This window comes from Zonotrichia albicollis, chromosome 8 (genome assembly GCF_047830755.1).
Source record: "Zonotrichia albicollis isolate bZonAlb1 chromosome 8, bZonAlb1.hap1, whole genome shotgun sequence".
Lineage (NCBI taxonomy): Eukaryota > Metazoa > Chordata > Aves > Passeriformes > Passerellidae > Zonotrichia > Zonotrichia albicollis.
Genome location: NC_133826.1, coordinates 11,410,303 through 11,423,268, shown reverse-complemented (window position 1 = coordinate 11,423,268; position 12,966 = coordinate 11,410,303). Strand labels below are relative to the sequence as shown.

The following is a 12,966-nucleotide window of genomic DNA, read 5'->3' as shown; positions in this document are numbered from 1 at the left end:
GCAGCCCCATGCTTTGCTTGCTAGCAGGATGCTTATTCTTCTCTGTGTTGCAGGAGTTCAGGAGAATGGCTCTGCCAGGCTACATGCTGAATGCAGAAGGCAACGACTACCACTACATCTCCATCAGCCGCCTGCACTCCAGGAGGACTGCTCCAGAGCCTTCAGGGACACCCTGCTTGCAGCAGCCAGCTGCAGGGGGCACCAGGACGGGTGGTGGCCAGGAGGGGACCAGTGAAACAGAAGCAGAAGGCTCTGAGCTGTCACACCACACAAGCTGTGTCCTCCCAGAAGAAGGCCAGGGTCTCTGGGAGTGGCCAGAGAGTGAGACACGCATTGTGCCAGACCCAGGAAACCCTGCAGGTGGAGGCAGCCACGCACAGAATGAGGTGAGAAGCACTGAACAGTCTGTTGGTGAGAAGCTGTGGGACACTGATAACAGAATGTAGAAGGATGATGGGATTTTGTTTCAGTGCCTGTTTTTCTGGTAATTTTTGTGACTTTGGCTCGATGCAGGCTCCAGGAGATATGCTGAGACTTGATCAAAGCAGAGCACCAGGCCAGGACTCCATGGAAGAGGCAGTTGCAGAGACAACCATACAGTCATTGCCATCATCATCCTCTGAAAAGGGAAACAGTGAGAAATCACCACTGGTGACACCATCTGCAGCAAGCCTGTCTGAGTCTGTAACACAGGGCAGGGAAGGTAGGAGCTGCAGTGTGGGCAGGATGTACCTCAACAGCAGAAACTTAGAAGAAAGAGGCCAGTTCTGGCTGTGACATACATAATATAACTGCTACTCCTGGTTCTGTCCCTAAATACCTGGATTAGTACCAGCACTTTGGTCTCTTCCTTGCCAGGGTGCTGGCAATTCAGTGCTTAACAGTACCCAGGATGCTGTGCTGCTGCACTGATATCCCTGATGACATGACTGATATTCCTGGTGACTTCAGAGTGGCTGTGAGAGCCCCATTCCCCAGCACTGCCTCCCTGTGGCCACCACAGCCTGATTGTCCTGTGGCATGATGCTTCTCCAGCAGATGGGGCATGTGATGGGGCTTAGCAAGTACTTTCATGGCCAAACCCCTCTTCTCTTTGCAGGCTCCAGCAGGCAGCGCCCCAGCCGTGTGCAGAGCCTCGTGTCGAGCCAGGGCAGCATGGACTCCGACCATCTGGGTGAGCCTGCCAGGGCAGGGGGGCACTGACAGTGACACACAGGAGGGGTCTGTGTGCCTGGGCTGGGGTGAGCCCTGAGGGCAGGGTTTGTGAGTGGCTGCCCTGCCCACAGAGGAGGTGTTTTGCCAGGCCTAGGGCTGAAGTGAGGCTGCATTGCAGGTTATGATGGGGGAAGCAGTGACTCGGAGTATGAGGAGGCCTTAATGAGTGACCAGGAGCCCAGGTGTCCCCTTATGCCGGATTTCTGGCTCATCATAAAAATCCATCAGGACCGAGTGGAGGTCTACTACCACACACGGTAAGGGGGCTCCCCTGTCTGACCACTGCCTCTCTGCACTGTGACCTTGTTGCCACTCAGTCATTTCTGGGCAGAATCTCCTCCCTGCCCAGTGTGGGTGGGAGGTTGCAGGACTAGATTGGTGCTCTATAAGGGGAAAATTGCCATCTTTTCACACTGTGTTCCTGCTCCCAGCACCCAGTGATGGGCACTGTCCAGGTGCCCTGCTGACCCCATCCTCCCTTTATTCATAAAGCAGCCTGAGTGTGGAGAAAGCAGAATCAGCAGAGACAGAAGAGGAGCAGCCAGGGGAGTGCCAGAGTCTCAACCAGGTGGTGGTGAAGAAGATCAGTGAAATCTGCAGGGTTGTCAATCAGGTAAGAAATCTTAAGAGGGCACTAACAGAGCTGCCAATGATTAGATGGCTTAGATCAGAAGAGACCTCTGGAGGTTGTCTAGTCTGGGCTTAGCTCAGAGGGTCTGGGGAGCCAGTTCAGCTGGTGGAGTCCCATCTTGGGGGGTCACAGGAAAAGGGACTCAGTTTGTCCCTAACACTTCTTGCTGTCTTCTGTGGCTGTGCAAGCAACAGAACCAATCTTTCCTCATCCTTTGCAGCGCTTGCTGCTGCAGGACCTGCATGACAGCCACATATGCAACTCATTACTGGTGGCAGAAAGTGAGGAGGACATCTGGAAGAGTGAAACACCCTATACTTCATACAGGCAGCGTGTGATGCCCACGGATGGTATGGATATTCCCTTAGCCATGCCTCAGCTATAGTGCTACAGAAATGCCTAAGAAGGTGTTAACTTCCATGCTGTGGCCCCAGCTGTGTCCTATGTTCTTTACAGATTACTCTGTAGAGGAGAGCTACCAGCCCCGGGACTACCTGGCTGCCACCATGCAGTTCATGCCAGGGCACTTTGCCTGTGGGGTGGTGTGGAGCACACTTATCCACGTGCATTCACGCCTCAAGATGGGCCCCAACATGGGCGTCTCACGAGGTGCGTACAGCCCAGGCTCCTCCCTCCCCTGTGGCGTGTCAGGAGTGCAGCTGCTGGCTGGATTGGCACTCCAGGGAAGGCTGTGTGGGATAGCTAATGTCCCACATTGCCCACAGCTATCCAGGCACTTCGCTCCGTGCTCAACGCCTTCTCTGTGGTGAACAGGAAGAATATGTTTGTCTACCAGGAACGTGCCACTAAATCTGTTTTCTACCTCCGGTAAGAAGCCAGCCTGACTTGTTGGCCTTGCTATGTGTGTTACACAGACTGAGAGCTCCTTGGGACAGAAAGTGTCTGCCCAGCCTCAGGGACCAAAGCAGCAAATATCTGATTTCTGAGGAGTCGGTCACATCAAGCAAGACCCATCCTGCTCTCCCTGTGCTTAGCCTTTACATAGGAGGAAAAATGATGGCTTTTTTCAGGGAGCCAGAGAGCAGTTTCTTCACAAACTCCATATTCTAAGGACTAGTCCCCACAAAGTGTACAGGGGAGAGCAAGGAAGATGTGGATCTTCTGTGGATGTACGATGCTGTCATCCTTGGGAATGAAGGCTGACATGTCTTTCTGTATTCAGGCTGACTGAAACCACCCACAGTGGGAAGGTGTGGGAAGCAGAGAGCAGCCTGAGTGCATCATCTCGCTCCCTGGCACTGACACGCAGCCAGGAGCCCATTTACACTGAGGATCTCATGGTGAGTCTGCTGCTCTCTGTCAGTGGATGTGGGTGCTCATGGTCACTGGTGTGGAGGCAGCTCAGTAGTTCCAGCAACCTGGATTTTGTGTGGGGTAAAACTTACACTAGAGATGTGTGGAATGGGGCAGCAGTGGGTGGCATCTGCCTGACCCTGCTGGCAGCCTGGGACAATGATGGATCTAGAATTCAAATGAAACTACTTCCACATGGCTGCTTTTGTTTCTCCAGGGTTCTCGTTCCTCTCTGGACACTGCCTCATGCCGTAGTGTGGACTCTGCCCGCCCTGTGGGACAGATAGACAGACACATCCAGCTGATGGTCCATGGTGTTGCCCCAGCAGGTATGAGCATCTGACAGCAGAACTGTGCTGATGTAAAGCAGAGGAACAAAGCTCTGCACGCTGCCCTCTTTGCTTGAAGAGAGGAATCTCACTCCTGGGCAAATAGCTCTTCCTTAGCCCAGAGCTGCTCTCTCTTCTGTGTGGGTGTAAATATAAGGAAAGGATCCATAGTCTACAGTGAAGTCTCCTGCAGACCCTGTGCAGGAGTGCATTTGTCTTTGCCTACTGCACCACCAGTCTTCTGTGATTATAACCCCATAGAAAAAGATGTCTGAAGTAACTGATGGTGGGGAAAGTCATGTTCCCTGTATGAAGTGTATGAAGATGGTACATCATAAACAGGGAGGGAGAGGTGGCTGTAGTCATTCTTACTGGATGGGGTGAAAAAGCTGCTGTTACCTGTGCTCCCCTGTCAGGGCCTGAGATCACAGACGAGCTGGTGAAGGTGCTGCGCAGGCGCCTGGATGAGGCCACCCTGGACATCATCACTGTCATGCTGGTGCGGAACTGCAAGCTGACCCCAGCAGATGTGGAGGTACCTCACTGCCTAATCTGCTCTGCTCATCCCAGGGCACTGTCCTACATTTTCACCTGTCTCAGCTGTTTCTGCCCCAGGGGCAGTTTGCTGCATCCTGTTCCCTGCTCCAGTGCTTGGTCAGGCTAGCATTTACTGAGGGATATACTGTGTGGGTACCAGGGTAGCTGGGAGAATCCCTCTGCTGGGTTTGTAGCATGTGTGTGTGCCCTCCTTCCCACACCTTGGAATGAATATCTGCCTTCATCTTGGGGCTGTCCTGGGCAGGGCCAGGAATTGGACTTTGATGATCCTTGTGGTCCCATCTAATCAGGATATTCTATGATCTGTCTCAGGGCACTGTCTAGAGTTCTGCCCACCACACGTCTCCCTTTGCAGAGCCAACTGACATAATTTTTATCAGTATTAGAGCCCCAGGGCAGGCTGCTAGTCCCAGCTGGGTTTTAAAGGCTCCTGTGTGCAGTTTATCCAGCCCCCCGGGACGCCGCCCACCGAGGTCCTGCAGTTCTCGCTGCCGCCCTCGGCCGCGCCCTGGCTGCACGCCGTGGCCCATTACCTGCGCCAGAACCTGCTCATCTTCCTGCACACCCCCAAGTACACCGACAGCAACGTGGAGCACCACTTCAAGGTGAGCAGGGCTGGGGCTGGGACAGCAGTCTGCCCACCTTCAGCTGCTGCTGGGGGTGTTTGTTGGGGCAGCTCAGACACCATGTGGCCAGCTCTGCCGTGGAGGGTTGGGAAGAAACTGACACTAACTCCTGAGGCCTGGAGGAGTTTTACAGGACAGCACATCCTGATGAACCCACACAGGCCATGCTGTCATGACAGGCAGTTGCTGTGCAAAAAGCAGCAACTACAAAACTCATGCCCACAGTCATCTCCCAGGAGCATGGGAGATGACCCCCTTTCGAAGCTGAACCTGGCTCCTTGCATGGCTCCCTCAGATCTAAGGACTGAAACATCAGGATTAATAAAAATTTGGGAACTGCTACCCACTCCTTAGCAGGGCTATAGTAAAGACAGAGGGTAGTAAAGACAGATACGTAGTGCCATATAACTCTGTATGAACTGTAAGATGTTCCTTCACCCAGCAGGGGTGATCCCTGTGTTGGCAAGTGTTTTGAGTGTTTTGAGTAGATCTAGATTTGATTTTACGGGTTTGGGAATCTGCATATGCACAAGCCTCTTTCCGTTTAAGGCAAGTTCTCTAATCTTTGTCAGTATTCTTCTTTGTTCTCCTTAGCACTACTTCAACCACAACGGGAGCATCCCTGACCAGGATCTCTATTTGTACAACAAGCCTGGTGGCCAAGGCACTGGTGGAAAAGGTATTGTGCTCACTTCTTCTGAAACAGGGTATGGGGGGGTGTGTTAGGAGGTGTTTCCATGCTGGAGAGCTATGAGTGATTGAGGAGGGTCAGTGCTGGGGGGGAGTGTGTTCCTCCATGGCTGCAAAGTGGGTGAAGTGTGTGCCTGAGGCACTGCACACCTCTGCACGTGTGGCAGAGCAAAGTAAGGCCTCCCACAAAGCAGCTTGCTAAGCTTGACCTGTTGCTGCAGGAAGCAGCTCTAGCCACAGCCAGACCTCAGTGTGGGCACAGAGGCTCCATGGGGCAGGAGGTGGGAGCAGTTGTGGCAGAAGCCTTGCTGCAGAGGGAAATCTTGGTGTGTGTAACTGAGCGTGGGCTGTGTGGGCAATGTCCTTGCTTTTTCTCTAGACTGCTGGAGAGGGGATTGGGTAGGGCCCACCCTGCAGCAGGTTGGTAGGTTGTCACATCATGTTTTGTCCAGGCCATGTGGTCTGTCACCTGGCCATTGTGTGACTTGTGCCCCTCGTGCACTGTTTGAATGTTCTTCTGTTGTGTAGGTACCATGTCGGACCTTGTGCAGCACCTCTTTCCACTCTCTCACTTCCAAGGTAGCACCCCTGGCTCCAAGTGTTACTCCATCTCCTTTTCCCATGCAGCTCTCTGGTCCCAGCTGTTCTTGTTTTCCTTGTGTTGTGGCTTCAGCTCTGACTCCTCTGTGTGTTTGTGTGTGTATGTCTATAGCTGAGCCCCGTTTCTTGCTGGCTGGATAAAGGAGCAAACAGAACCTGTTGCCTTGAGGCGGCAGCTCAGTGATTCCCAGCTTGCAAGCAGTCGACTCCAAAGTCCTGCATCTTTTTTTCCCACAGGTCCAAACAGGCATCTCTTCACTGAGGAAAACGGGAGTCCTGGTGTTTCAAATGTCATTGATGCTCCAGGGTGTAGCATCTTCACTCTCCCAGTGTCTGTGTCCTGGTGTGGGGTGTTCCCTTGCTTAGCAAAGGGCTGGAGTGACCAGGCACTATTAGATGTGTGCTTTGTAATTCAGAGATCTTAGGTCAGAGGGGGCTCAGAGACCCCCACAGATGGGAGATAACAGTTCCCCAGCACCCCACGTCCAGTGCACCAGGCAATAAGACCCTTGGCAGCTCTTGCTGATGTGCCTCACTGAAGCAGAGCAGAGATACAAAAATGGATGTAAAAGGGAAATGTGCCTGAGGCTGAAGAGGCTGAGTGTGGGAATTTATCCAGGAGAAGAAAAGGGGAATGGTCTATAATAACCACATGATCATTCAGCCATTTTGGTGGGCCTGGGGCCAACTGCCAAGGCAGAGTGTTGAGGAGTTTGTGCCCTTTACTGCTTAAAGAAAGCAAGTCTGGTTGGCAGAGCTCATATTCACTGTCATGTGGGGCAGATTTCCTGCTCTGTATTGACACCCATGTCCTTCAGAGCTGCCCTGTTGCAGCAAGAGGCTCTGTGGGGGTTGCTCATAGGTGTAGTTTCCTTTCCTCAGTGTGGATGCACATGAGCTGCCCTCTGATTTGAACCTCTCTCCTTTGTGAGCATCTCTCTGATCCCAGTGCACTCCCCTTGTGTCTGCTATGCCTTGGAGGAAAGGTTGCTGCAGAGCTTGTGCTTCACAGGGAGTGATGGAGACTGGGTGGTTGTGCTGCTGAGCCAACAGGCAGGGGCTGAACTTTTATCTGCAGTGACTCCAGGCTAGTCCTGGGTGTGAGCCTTCCTTAGTTCCAGTCCTGCCTGGTTGGGGTGCATGGGGAAGGAGGCACTTGATCCTGTTCAGGTGTACAGGGAGGAGGGGGCTGTGAGTGTAATCTGCAACAAGGTGTCCTATCTGCAGGGACTATACATCCATCACAGCCTGGAGGGGGATGATGAAGAGTATTTGGGCCCTGCACTCTGTCCCTTAAGAGGACAGGCATGGTGACCCCCATCCTGGGTCAATCTGCATAAAGGCACTCCTGGAGCAAATGGAGATACTTTCCTCTTGCATGTGGTGCTGGACAACCCAGGAAGCTCCTGCAGGGCAAGGTGAAATCTGCTGTGACTCTATGGGAGAGAGATTCTTGGAATGATGGGGACACCCTGTGCCAAACATGCTTCTTACCCTGGCTCCCCACAGGCACAGCTAGCCTCTGCTCCCCTGGCTGCCTCCCCTCCTGTGGGCCCTGCCTGTGACACTCAACTCAAGTGGTGACACGATGGTGCCAGCTGGCAAGGTGCAGGCAGGCATGTGGGCTGTACTTGGTGAGTGTTGATGGAGGCTGTCTCGGGTTCTGCCCCCCAGGAATCGCGTGCATTGCGCTGACATTCGTGGATGAGCACGGCAGCCCCACCTTGCTGCCCCACGGGGAGAGGCCTGACCCTCTGAAGCTGCCTTGCTCCTCTCCCATCGTGGGCCTGCTGCAGGACAGCGACTTTGAGAGCCTCACAGCCGTCAGCAGGCACCAGCCTGGGGCTGAGCCCCTGCCTTCAGGTGAGGAGCTGGCCAGCAGCCGCCATTGTCCACAGCCAGCACATCCTCTGGGGCACCTCGGGGCTGGGAAGGCAGGGCTGAAGAGCCAGCAGAGCTCCCCTTTCCCCACAGAGCCTTGCGTGCGGGTGCGCCTGGATATCTGGGAGAAGGGCAACATCAGCCTGCTGCAGCTGTCGGAGAAGCTGCGCGGGGCCCTGCGCCACGCGCTCTGCGACGCTGTCATGGAGTTCCTCGTGCTGCCGGCCCCGCTCTGCGTGGAAGCCGCCTGCCCCCTCAGTGCTGCTGACCTGGAGGACCTGAGCTCTGCGGGTGAGAGCCTGGCCAGGATGGCCACCCTGGGCCTTCACCCTGCCTTGCTCCTCCTGCCTGGCCTGCAGGAGCTTGGCTGTGCTGGGGGAATCTGGTTGGGTGGGCAAGGAGGGAGAAGGCTGCTCTCCCCTGTGGTGTCTTGGGGAAGAAGCATCATAGACATTGGTGTTGGAGAGATATTTAAGGGTCTGTCTGTTCCCTGAGACTGAATCCACTTTGCTGGATGTTACTGGTGGCTCTTTTCCTTTTCTCCAGCCAGGCTCTAACCAGACACAATGGAGTACCCAGCAGCTTTGCTGGGGGAGGCTCTGAAGAGTTTGGTTTGCTTTGTCTCCCCAGGAGGCCTAAGGAGGACCATGTCAGAGACCAAGGGCCTGGCCCTGGCCAGTGGGGGGCCTGGCAGAAGCTGTCCTCCACCCCTGCACTTCACCTCTGCACCTTCACCAGGCTCTGGAGAGCCAGTGACGCCCACAAACAAGCTGGGACGCCGCAGCTTCTGGGACATGCTGGTAACGTAGCTGAAGGAACAGGGCCTATAACATCCTCATAGTGTCAGAGGAATGGACAGTAGGGATCTGGCTGGAAGTGGGAAGCCAGGCTTGCAGCAGGGACTTTGAGATCAGGGCACTGACTGGGCTGTCTATGTGCACAACATTAACTTATCCCTTCCTCCCCCAGAGCAAGACAGAGTCCTCAGAGCTGGGCAGCCCCAAAACTACTGATGACATTGTGCTGGAGAGGCCAGAGGAGGCTCGCACCAGGCGGCGGCACAAGACAGAGAATGTGAAGCAGCACCTGAGCCAGGATCGGGCCACGGCCACAGCTGAGCTGGAACAGGCACAGAGGCAAGCACAGCCTGCAGGCTGGACAGCCAGGATACAGTTCCCCCAGTCTGTTGTACATTGCTCTGCATCCTGATGGCCTCTGGACCACACTTCTTTTCCTTGTAGTTTCTCCCTTACACTGCAGTTTAGGAAAGCTGCTTTCCACACACAAAGCCTTATCCCTTACTGCTGCAATGTTGCTGGGAGCACAGCTGTTTCTCCCTGCCAGAGATCCCTTCTCTGCACTGTGGGGCCCTGTGCAACACCTGACACTCATGGCTACTGACCAAGAGTGACCCAGCTCAAGGATTGTGTCAGCCCAAAAAGGAGGCTGCCAGGGCTCTGCTCTGGAGCTGCGAGGAGACTGTTGCACTTTTCTACCTTCACTACAGATGGCTGATGTAGTGTAACTGTGCTTCCCTTCGCTCTCCTCAGGCGCCGGGCCTGCCAGTTGGAAGAAGGAGATGTAGGTACCATGCACCCACTCTTCAATCAAACCTGCCAGCAGTGGATGGCATTCATGAACCACCTGGGTATGTGTTTCAGCTCCTCCAGACAGGCTGGGAGTGGGTCTTTGTACCCAGAGCTCTCAGAACAAGTCCTCTTCTGGCAGCATCCATCTTCATTCCTTGCTGGTCCTAGTTACACACCCTGTCTCTCCCCAAACCTCCCCAGAGTCACATTGGTCTCAGGGCCAGCATCAGCATTAGAAAGCTATTGCAGGAGGCCTGGCATGTGCCTGTGCATCAGAACAAGCATTCTAAAGCCTGGGTTATATCTGCCATGCTCCAAGTCTGGGGCTTGCTGAACTTGCTTGCAGCTGCTTTGGAGACCTGGACTCCAGCAACCAGCTGTGGTAGTGCTTGAGCTCCCAGGTGTAGCAGGGATGGAGTATCTGAGCCTCTGCAACATGCTCTGGGACTGTGAAGTTTCATGGGAGACCCTCTTGCAGGCAGGAAGGGAGAGGATTGCAGGGATTTGGGGTTGTATGGCTGCCATGTTGCTACTTTCTGGTTGCCTTTCACTTTGGTGTTTGTACATCCTCTCACACTCCTGCTGGCAAAGTAGAGCTCTCCTCTTCCTCTGATGTGGTGTAAGTCAGGGAACAAGTAATAAGTGGGGGAATAAAGTGCTGTGCTCAGAGCATACATGGTGTTTGGTCCAGGTCCCACTTTGGGCCAGAACCTGAAACCAGGTGTTAGTTCAGGCTTCATCTTCTCGTCCATGTAAGGTTCTTGTTCTCCAGCTCTGCCTGTCTCAGGCCCTTTGCCCTCTCCACTGCTCATGTGGGCAGGATGTAGCTCTGGGGCAGCTTGGCACTTGTCCTACAGTACATCTTCCTGCAGGGTGCCCCTCAGTGCAGCAGTGCTCCTTGGAGATGGTTTCTCGTTTCCTCCTGTCCTCCATCCTAGTGGAAGTGGTGAACCTGGTCACTGCCCTGGCAAGTGACACCTCTGTCAAAGTGTTTGAGCAGCTCTGGTGAGTTATGCAATTCACAGGTGGCTGTTTAGCACCAGCAGGTGTTGATCAGCTGTACTTCTACTGCACAGCTCTACTTGGCAGCCACCTCTGGGGCTTTTCTTTGCAGCTATCATCGGGGTACCGCCTTCCTGCCCTGTAAGTCTGGTCAGAATACCAGCCCTTGCCCTGGAGTCATCAGACACTTCATCCTGCTGGGACGCAACTTCCAGCAGTGGCGTTGCAGCACAGAACAGGGTGAGTGCCTGGCTGTGGTCCCTGGGACTGTGCTGGGATCTTTTGTGGGGGGACATCAATGAACAGGGGTCCCGTCCTTACTGGGACAGACTGCTTGTGCCCAGAGGTGGGCACTGGGTTGTCTGGTTTTGCCCTCTGAGACTGTACTCTTGAATGTGCTTGTGACAGTTTATTTCAAGATGAGCTGACAGTACTGTGGCAAAACATCCTGTCATGACATCTTAATGGCATGGTGGGACATAAAACTATGGGATGAACCAGTACCAAGGGTCATAATTGTGGCTTCTTCCAGTTCACAAAGGGCTCCAGCGCTTTGAGGCCATGGAATTCAGCTCAGCAGAGAGAGGCTCTGATCCCAGCCTTGTTGGTCGAGACCTGGTGCCCCGACAAAGGTTCCTCTTCATGGAGATCATTGACAAAAAGGTAGTAATGGCTGTGGCTGTAAACAGGGGACTGTAACTGAACTCTTGCTATTCTCCCTGTTCCAGCCTGTTATCTGAAACTGGCTGCAGCTGCAGCAAGTACCACCAGAGCACCTGGGGCAGCCTGAGCCACCAGGCAGGCTCTCTCTGAGCATGTCCTTAAGTCTTCCTCCCCTTCCTCCCTCTCCAGCTGACCCTCTACACTTACAACTGGTCCCCAGACCTGGGGGCCAACTTGAACTGCTCCCTGACACGCCTGCTGCAGTGGCAGAATGCCCGGTCCCACATCGTGCACTGCCTGATCAGCCAGAAGCTGGGACTGTTCCACCACCACTGCTTCATGGACACGCCCTGGCATGAGGACAGCAAGCAGGTAGGGCCCCACTCCAGGCAGGGCAGTCCTTTCTTCTTCAGGAAGGGCCTGGGCAGTCTGGGGGTCTGAGGAAGCTTGCAAGCACCTTTTGTGTCCTGATTGGCAGGGCATCCCCAGACATTCACATGTCCAACTTGACCATTTCCAGCCAAACTGTTGCCCTGCTTTTGGAGACAGGTGATAAGAGAAGCCAGGTCCTTCTGCTGGCAGCACTTATTGGTGACTGAATTACTTAGGGTGGAGGCTGAGGAATGGGCTCCCCACTTCACATTAGAGTCGTGGTGGGCCCAGGTGTGCTCCTTTTGGAACTGGTAGTGAAAAGGCTAACACAGATCTCAAGCAGATGGCCACAATTGGATTTACTCTGGGGGTTCTTGCTCCAGGGCTGGCAGCAAGGAGGCTTTAATGGCTGTGTCTGTTTGCTTAGGAGCCAAATCCTTTCCTGAACTCCACTTTGGAGGTGGATGCGCTGATCCGGAGCCCGTGTCCCCCACCCAGCAAGGAGCAAGGCCGGCTGGGCAGCTCTGCCCGCAGCCTCCCGCCCCTGCACTTCCACCCTGACGTGGTGCCCTTTGATGAAGCCCTGCGGGATGTCACCACCATCAGGCGCTTATCCCACGGGCCTGACATGGGACCTTTTGACCCTGTGGCTCGGCATGGGGCCCAGTTCCTGGAAATCAAGAGCATGGAGAGGAAAGGTAAAGCTGATTGGAGGGTGATAGCATGGGAGCCTGCCTAATAATCTCACTTCTGGAAAAGGAGATCAGAGCAGAACAAGAGTTTTGTCAGGGGACAGTTCTCTGTGGGAATGGGTTATGGCCTGTTCAGGATGGGAGTGAAGGAGAGTAGCAATACTTGTGGCTTGATGCTCTTGTGCCTGCTCTCTTTCCTTCAGAACTGGAGAAACAGATGAAGATTGAAAACCTCTTTGTCACCTGGCAGCAGAGATCAGCTCAGTCCAACATGCCTATCAGTGTGAGTGCAGCCTGGACAGGTGGTGGGCTGGGCCTTCTTACAGCACACTGGGAGCACCATCAAAGGGGAGCACTGCAGCTCCAAGCAGGGTGTGTGGTGGGGATAGTGCTAGGCAGTGGAGCAGTGGTGTCTGCTTGAACTTTTGGGATTGCAGGGCTCTGAACCATGTTTGGGCATGGGGCCTCACTGCCCAGCACTGAAAAGGCTGTAAAGCAGGGGATTGGCCCGGTTATCTCCATGTGAGCAGTATTGCAGTGTCATGGAGAGCTTGTTCCCAGCCTCGGTGAGGGGTGTGTGCTGTAACTGTGCTCCTCTCATGTTGTGCAGCTGGCAGACCTGGAGACTCTGAAGCAATCCTCACGCCTGGTTCACTACTGTGCCACCCCCTTGCTCTTTGACCCAGCCTTCCGGCAGCAAATCCAGACTGACCAGCTGGGCAAGGTCGAGGGGAAGGTGAGTGTCAGCAAGCTCCAGTGGGGTCAGGCTTTGTGCACAGGGACAAAGGAGCTGTCTTTCCCAAG

The 12,966-nt window shown here is 54.3% G+C and overlaps 1 protein-coding gene across 6 annotated transcripts in view; it reads left to right on the top strand.

The window, feature by feature from the left end:
* The window catches only part of SZT2 (SZT2 subunit of KICSTOR complex), a 53,010-nt gene that overhangs the window by 29,929 nt on the left and 10,115 nt on the right, over positions 1-12,966 (top strand). For 4 of the 6 annotated variants that reach the window (XM_074545946.1, XM_074545941.1, XM_074545944.1 and 1 more), the window contains exons 37-61: positions 54-386; positions 514-703; positions 1,100-1,174; positions 1,334-1,472; positions 1,708-1,828; positions 2,067-2,196; positions 2,303-2,455; positions 2,572-2,674; positions 3,030-3,147; positions 3,378-3,489; positions 3,906-4,024; positions 4,488-4,652; positions 5,268-5,352; positions 7,638-7,826; positions 7,938-8,135; positions 8,475-8,644; positions 8,814-8,980; positions 9,395-9,492; positions 10,306-10,438; positions 10,548-10,675; positions 10,968-11,098; positions 11,288-11,470; positions 11,898-12,168; positions 12,366-12,445; positions 12,773-12,898. In XM_074545946.1, coding sequence (XP_074402047.1) covers positions 54-386; positions 514-703; positions 1,100-1,174; positions 1,334-1,472; positions 1,708-1,828; positions 2,067-2,196; positions 2,303-2,455; positions 2,572-2,674; positions 3,030-3,147; positions 3,378-3,489; positions 3,906-4,024; positions 4,488-4,652; positions 5,268-5,352; positions 7,638-7,826; positions 7,938-8,135; positions 8,475-8,644; positions 8,814-8,980; positions 9,395-9,492; positions 10,306-10,438; positions 10,548-10,675; positions 10,968-11,098; positions 11,288-11,470; positions 11,898-12,168; positions 12,366-12,445; positions 12,773-12,898 — 3,717 coding nt within the window. The remainder of the gene's footprint in view (positions 1-53; positions 387-513; positions 704-1,099; positions 1,175-1,333; positions 1,473-1,707; positions 1,829-2,066; positions 2,197-2,302; positions 2,456-2,571; positions 2,675-3,029; positions 3,148-3,377; positions 3,490-3,905; positions 4,025-4,487; positions 4,653-5,267; positions 5,353-7,637; positions 7,827-7,937; positions 8,136-8,474; positions 8,645-8,813; positions 8,981-9,394; positions 9,493-10,305; positions 10,439-10,547; positions 10,676-10,967; positions 11,099-11,287; positions 11,471-11,897; positions 12,169-12,365; positions 12,446-12,772; positions 12,899-12,966) is intronic. The other 2 variants (XM_074545945.1, XM_074545942.1) reach the window with 1 other exon arrangement.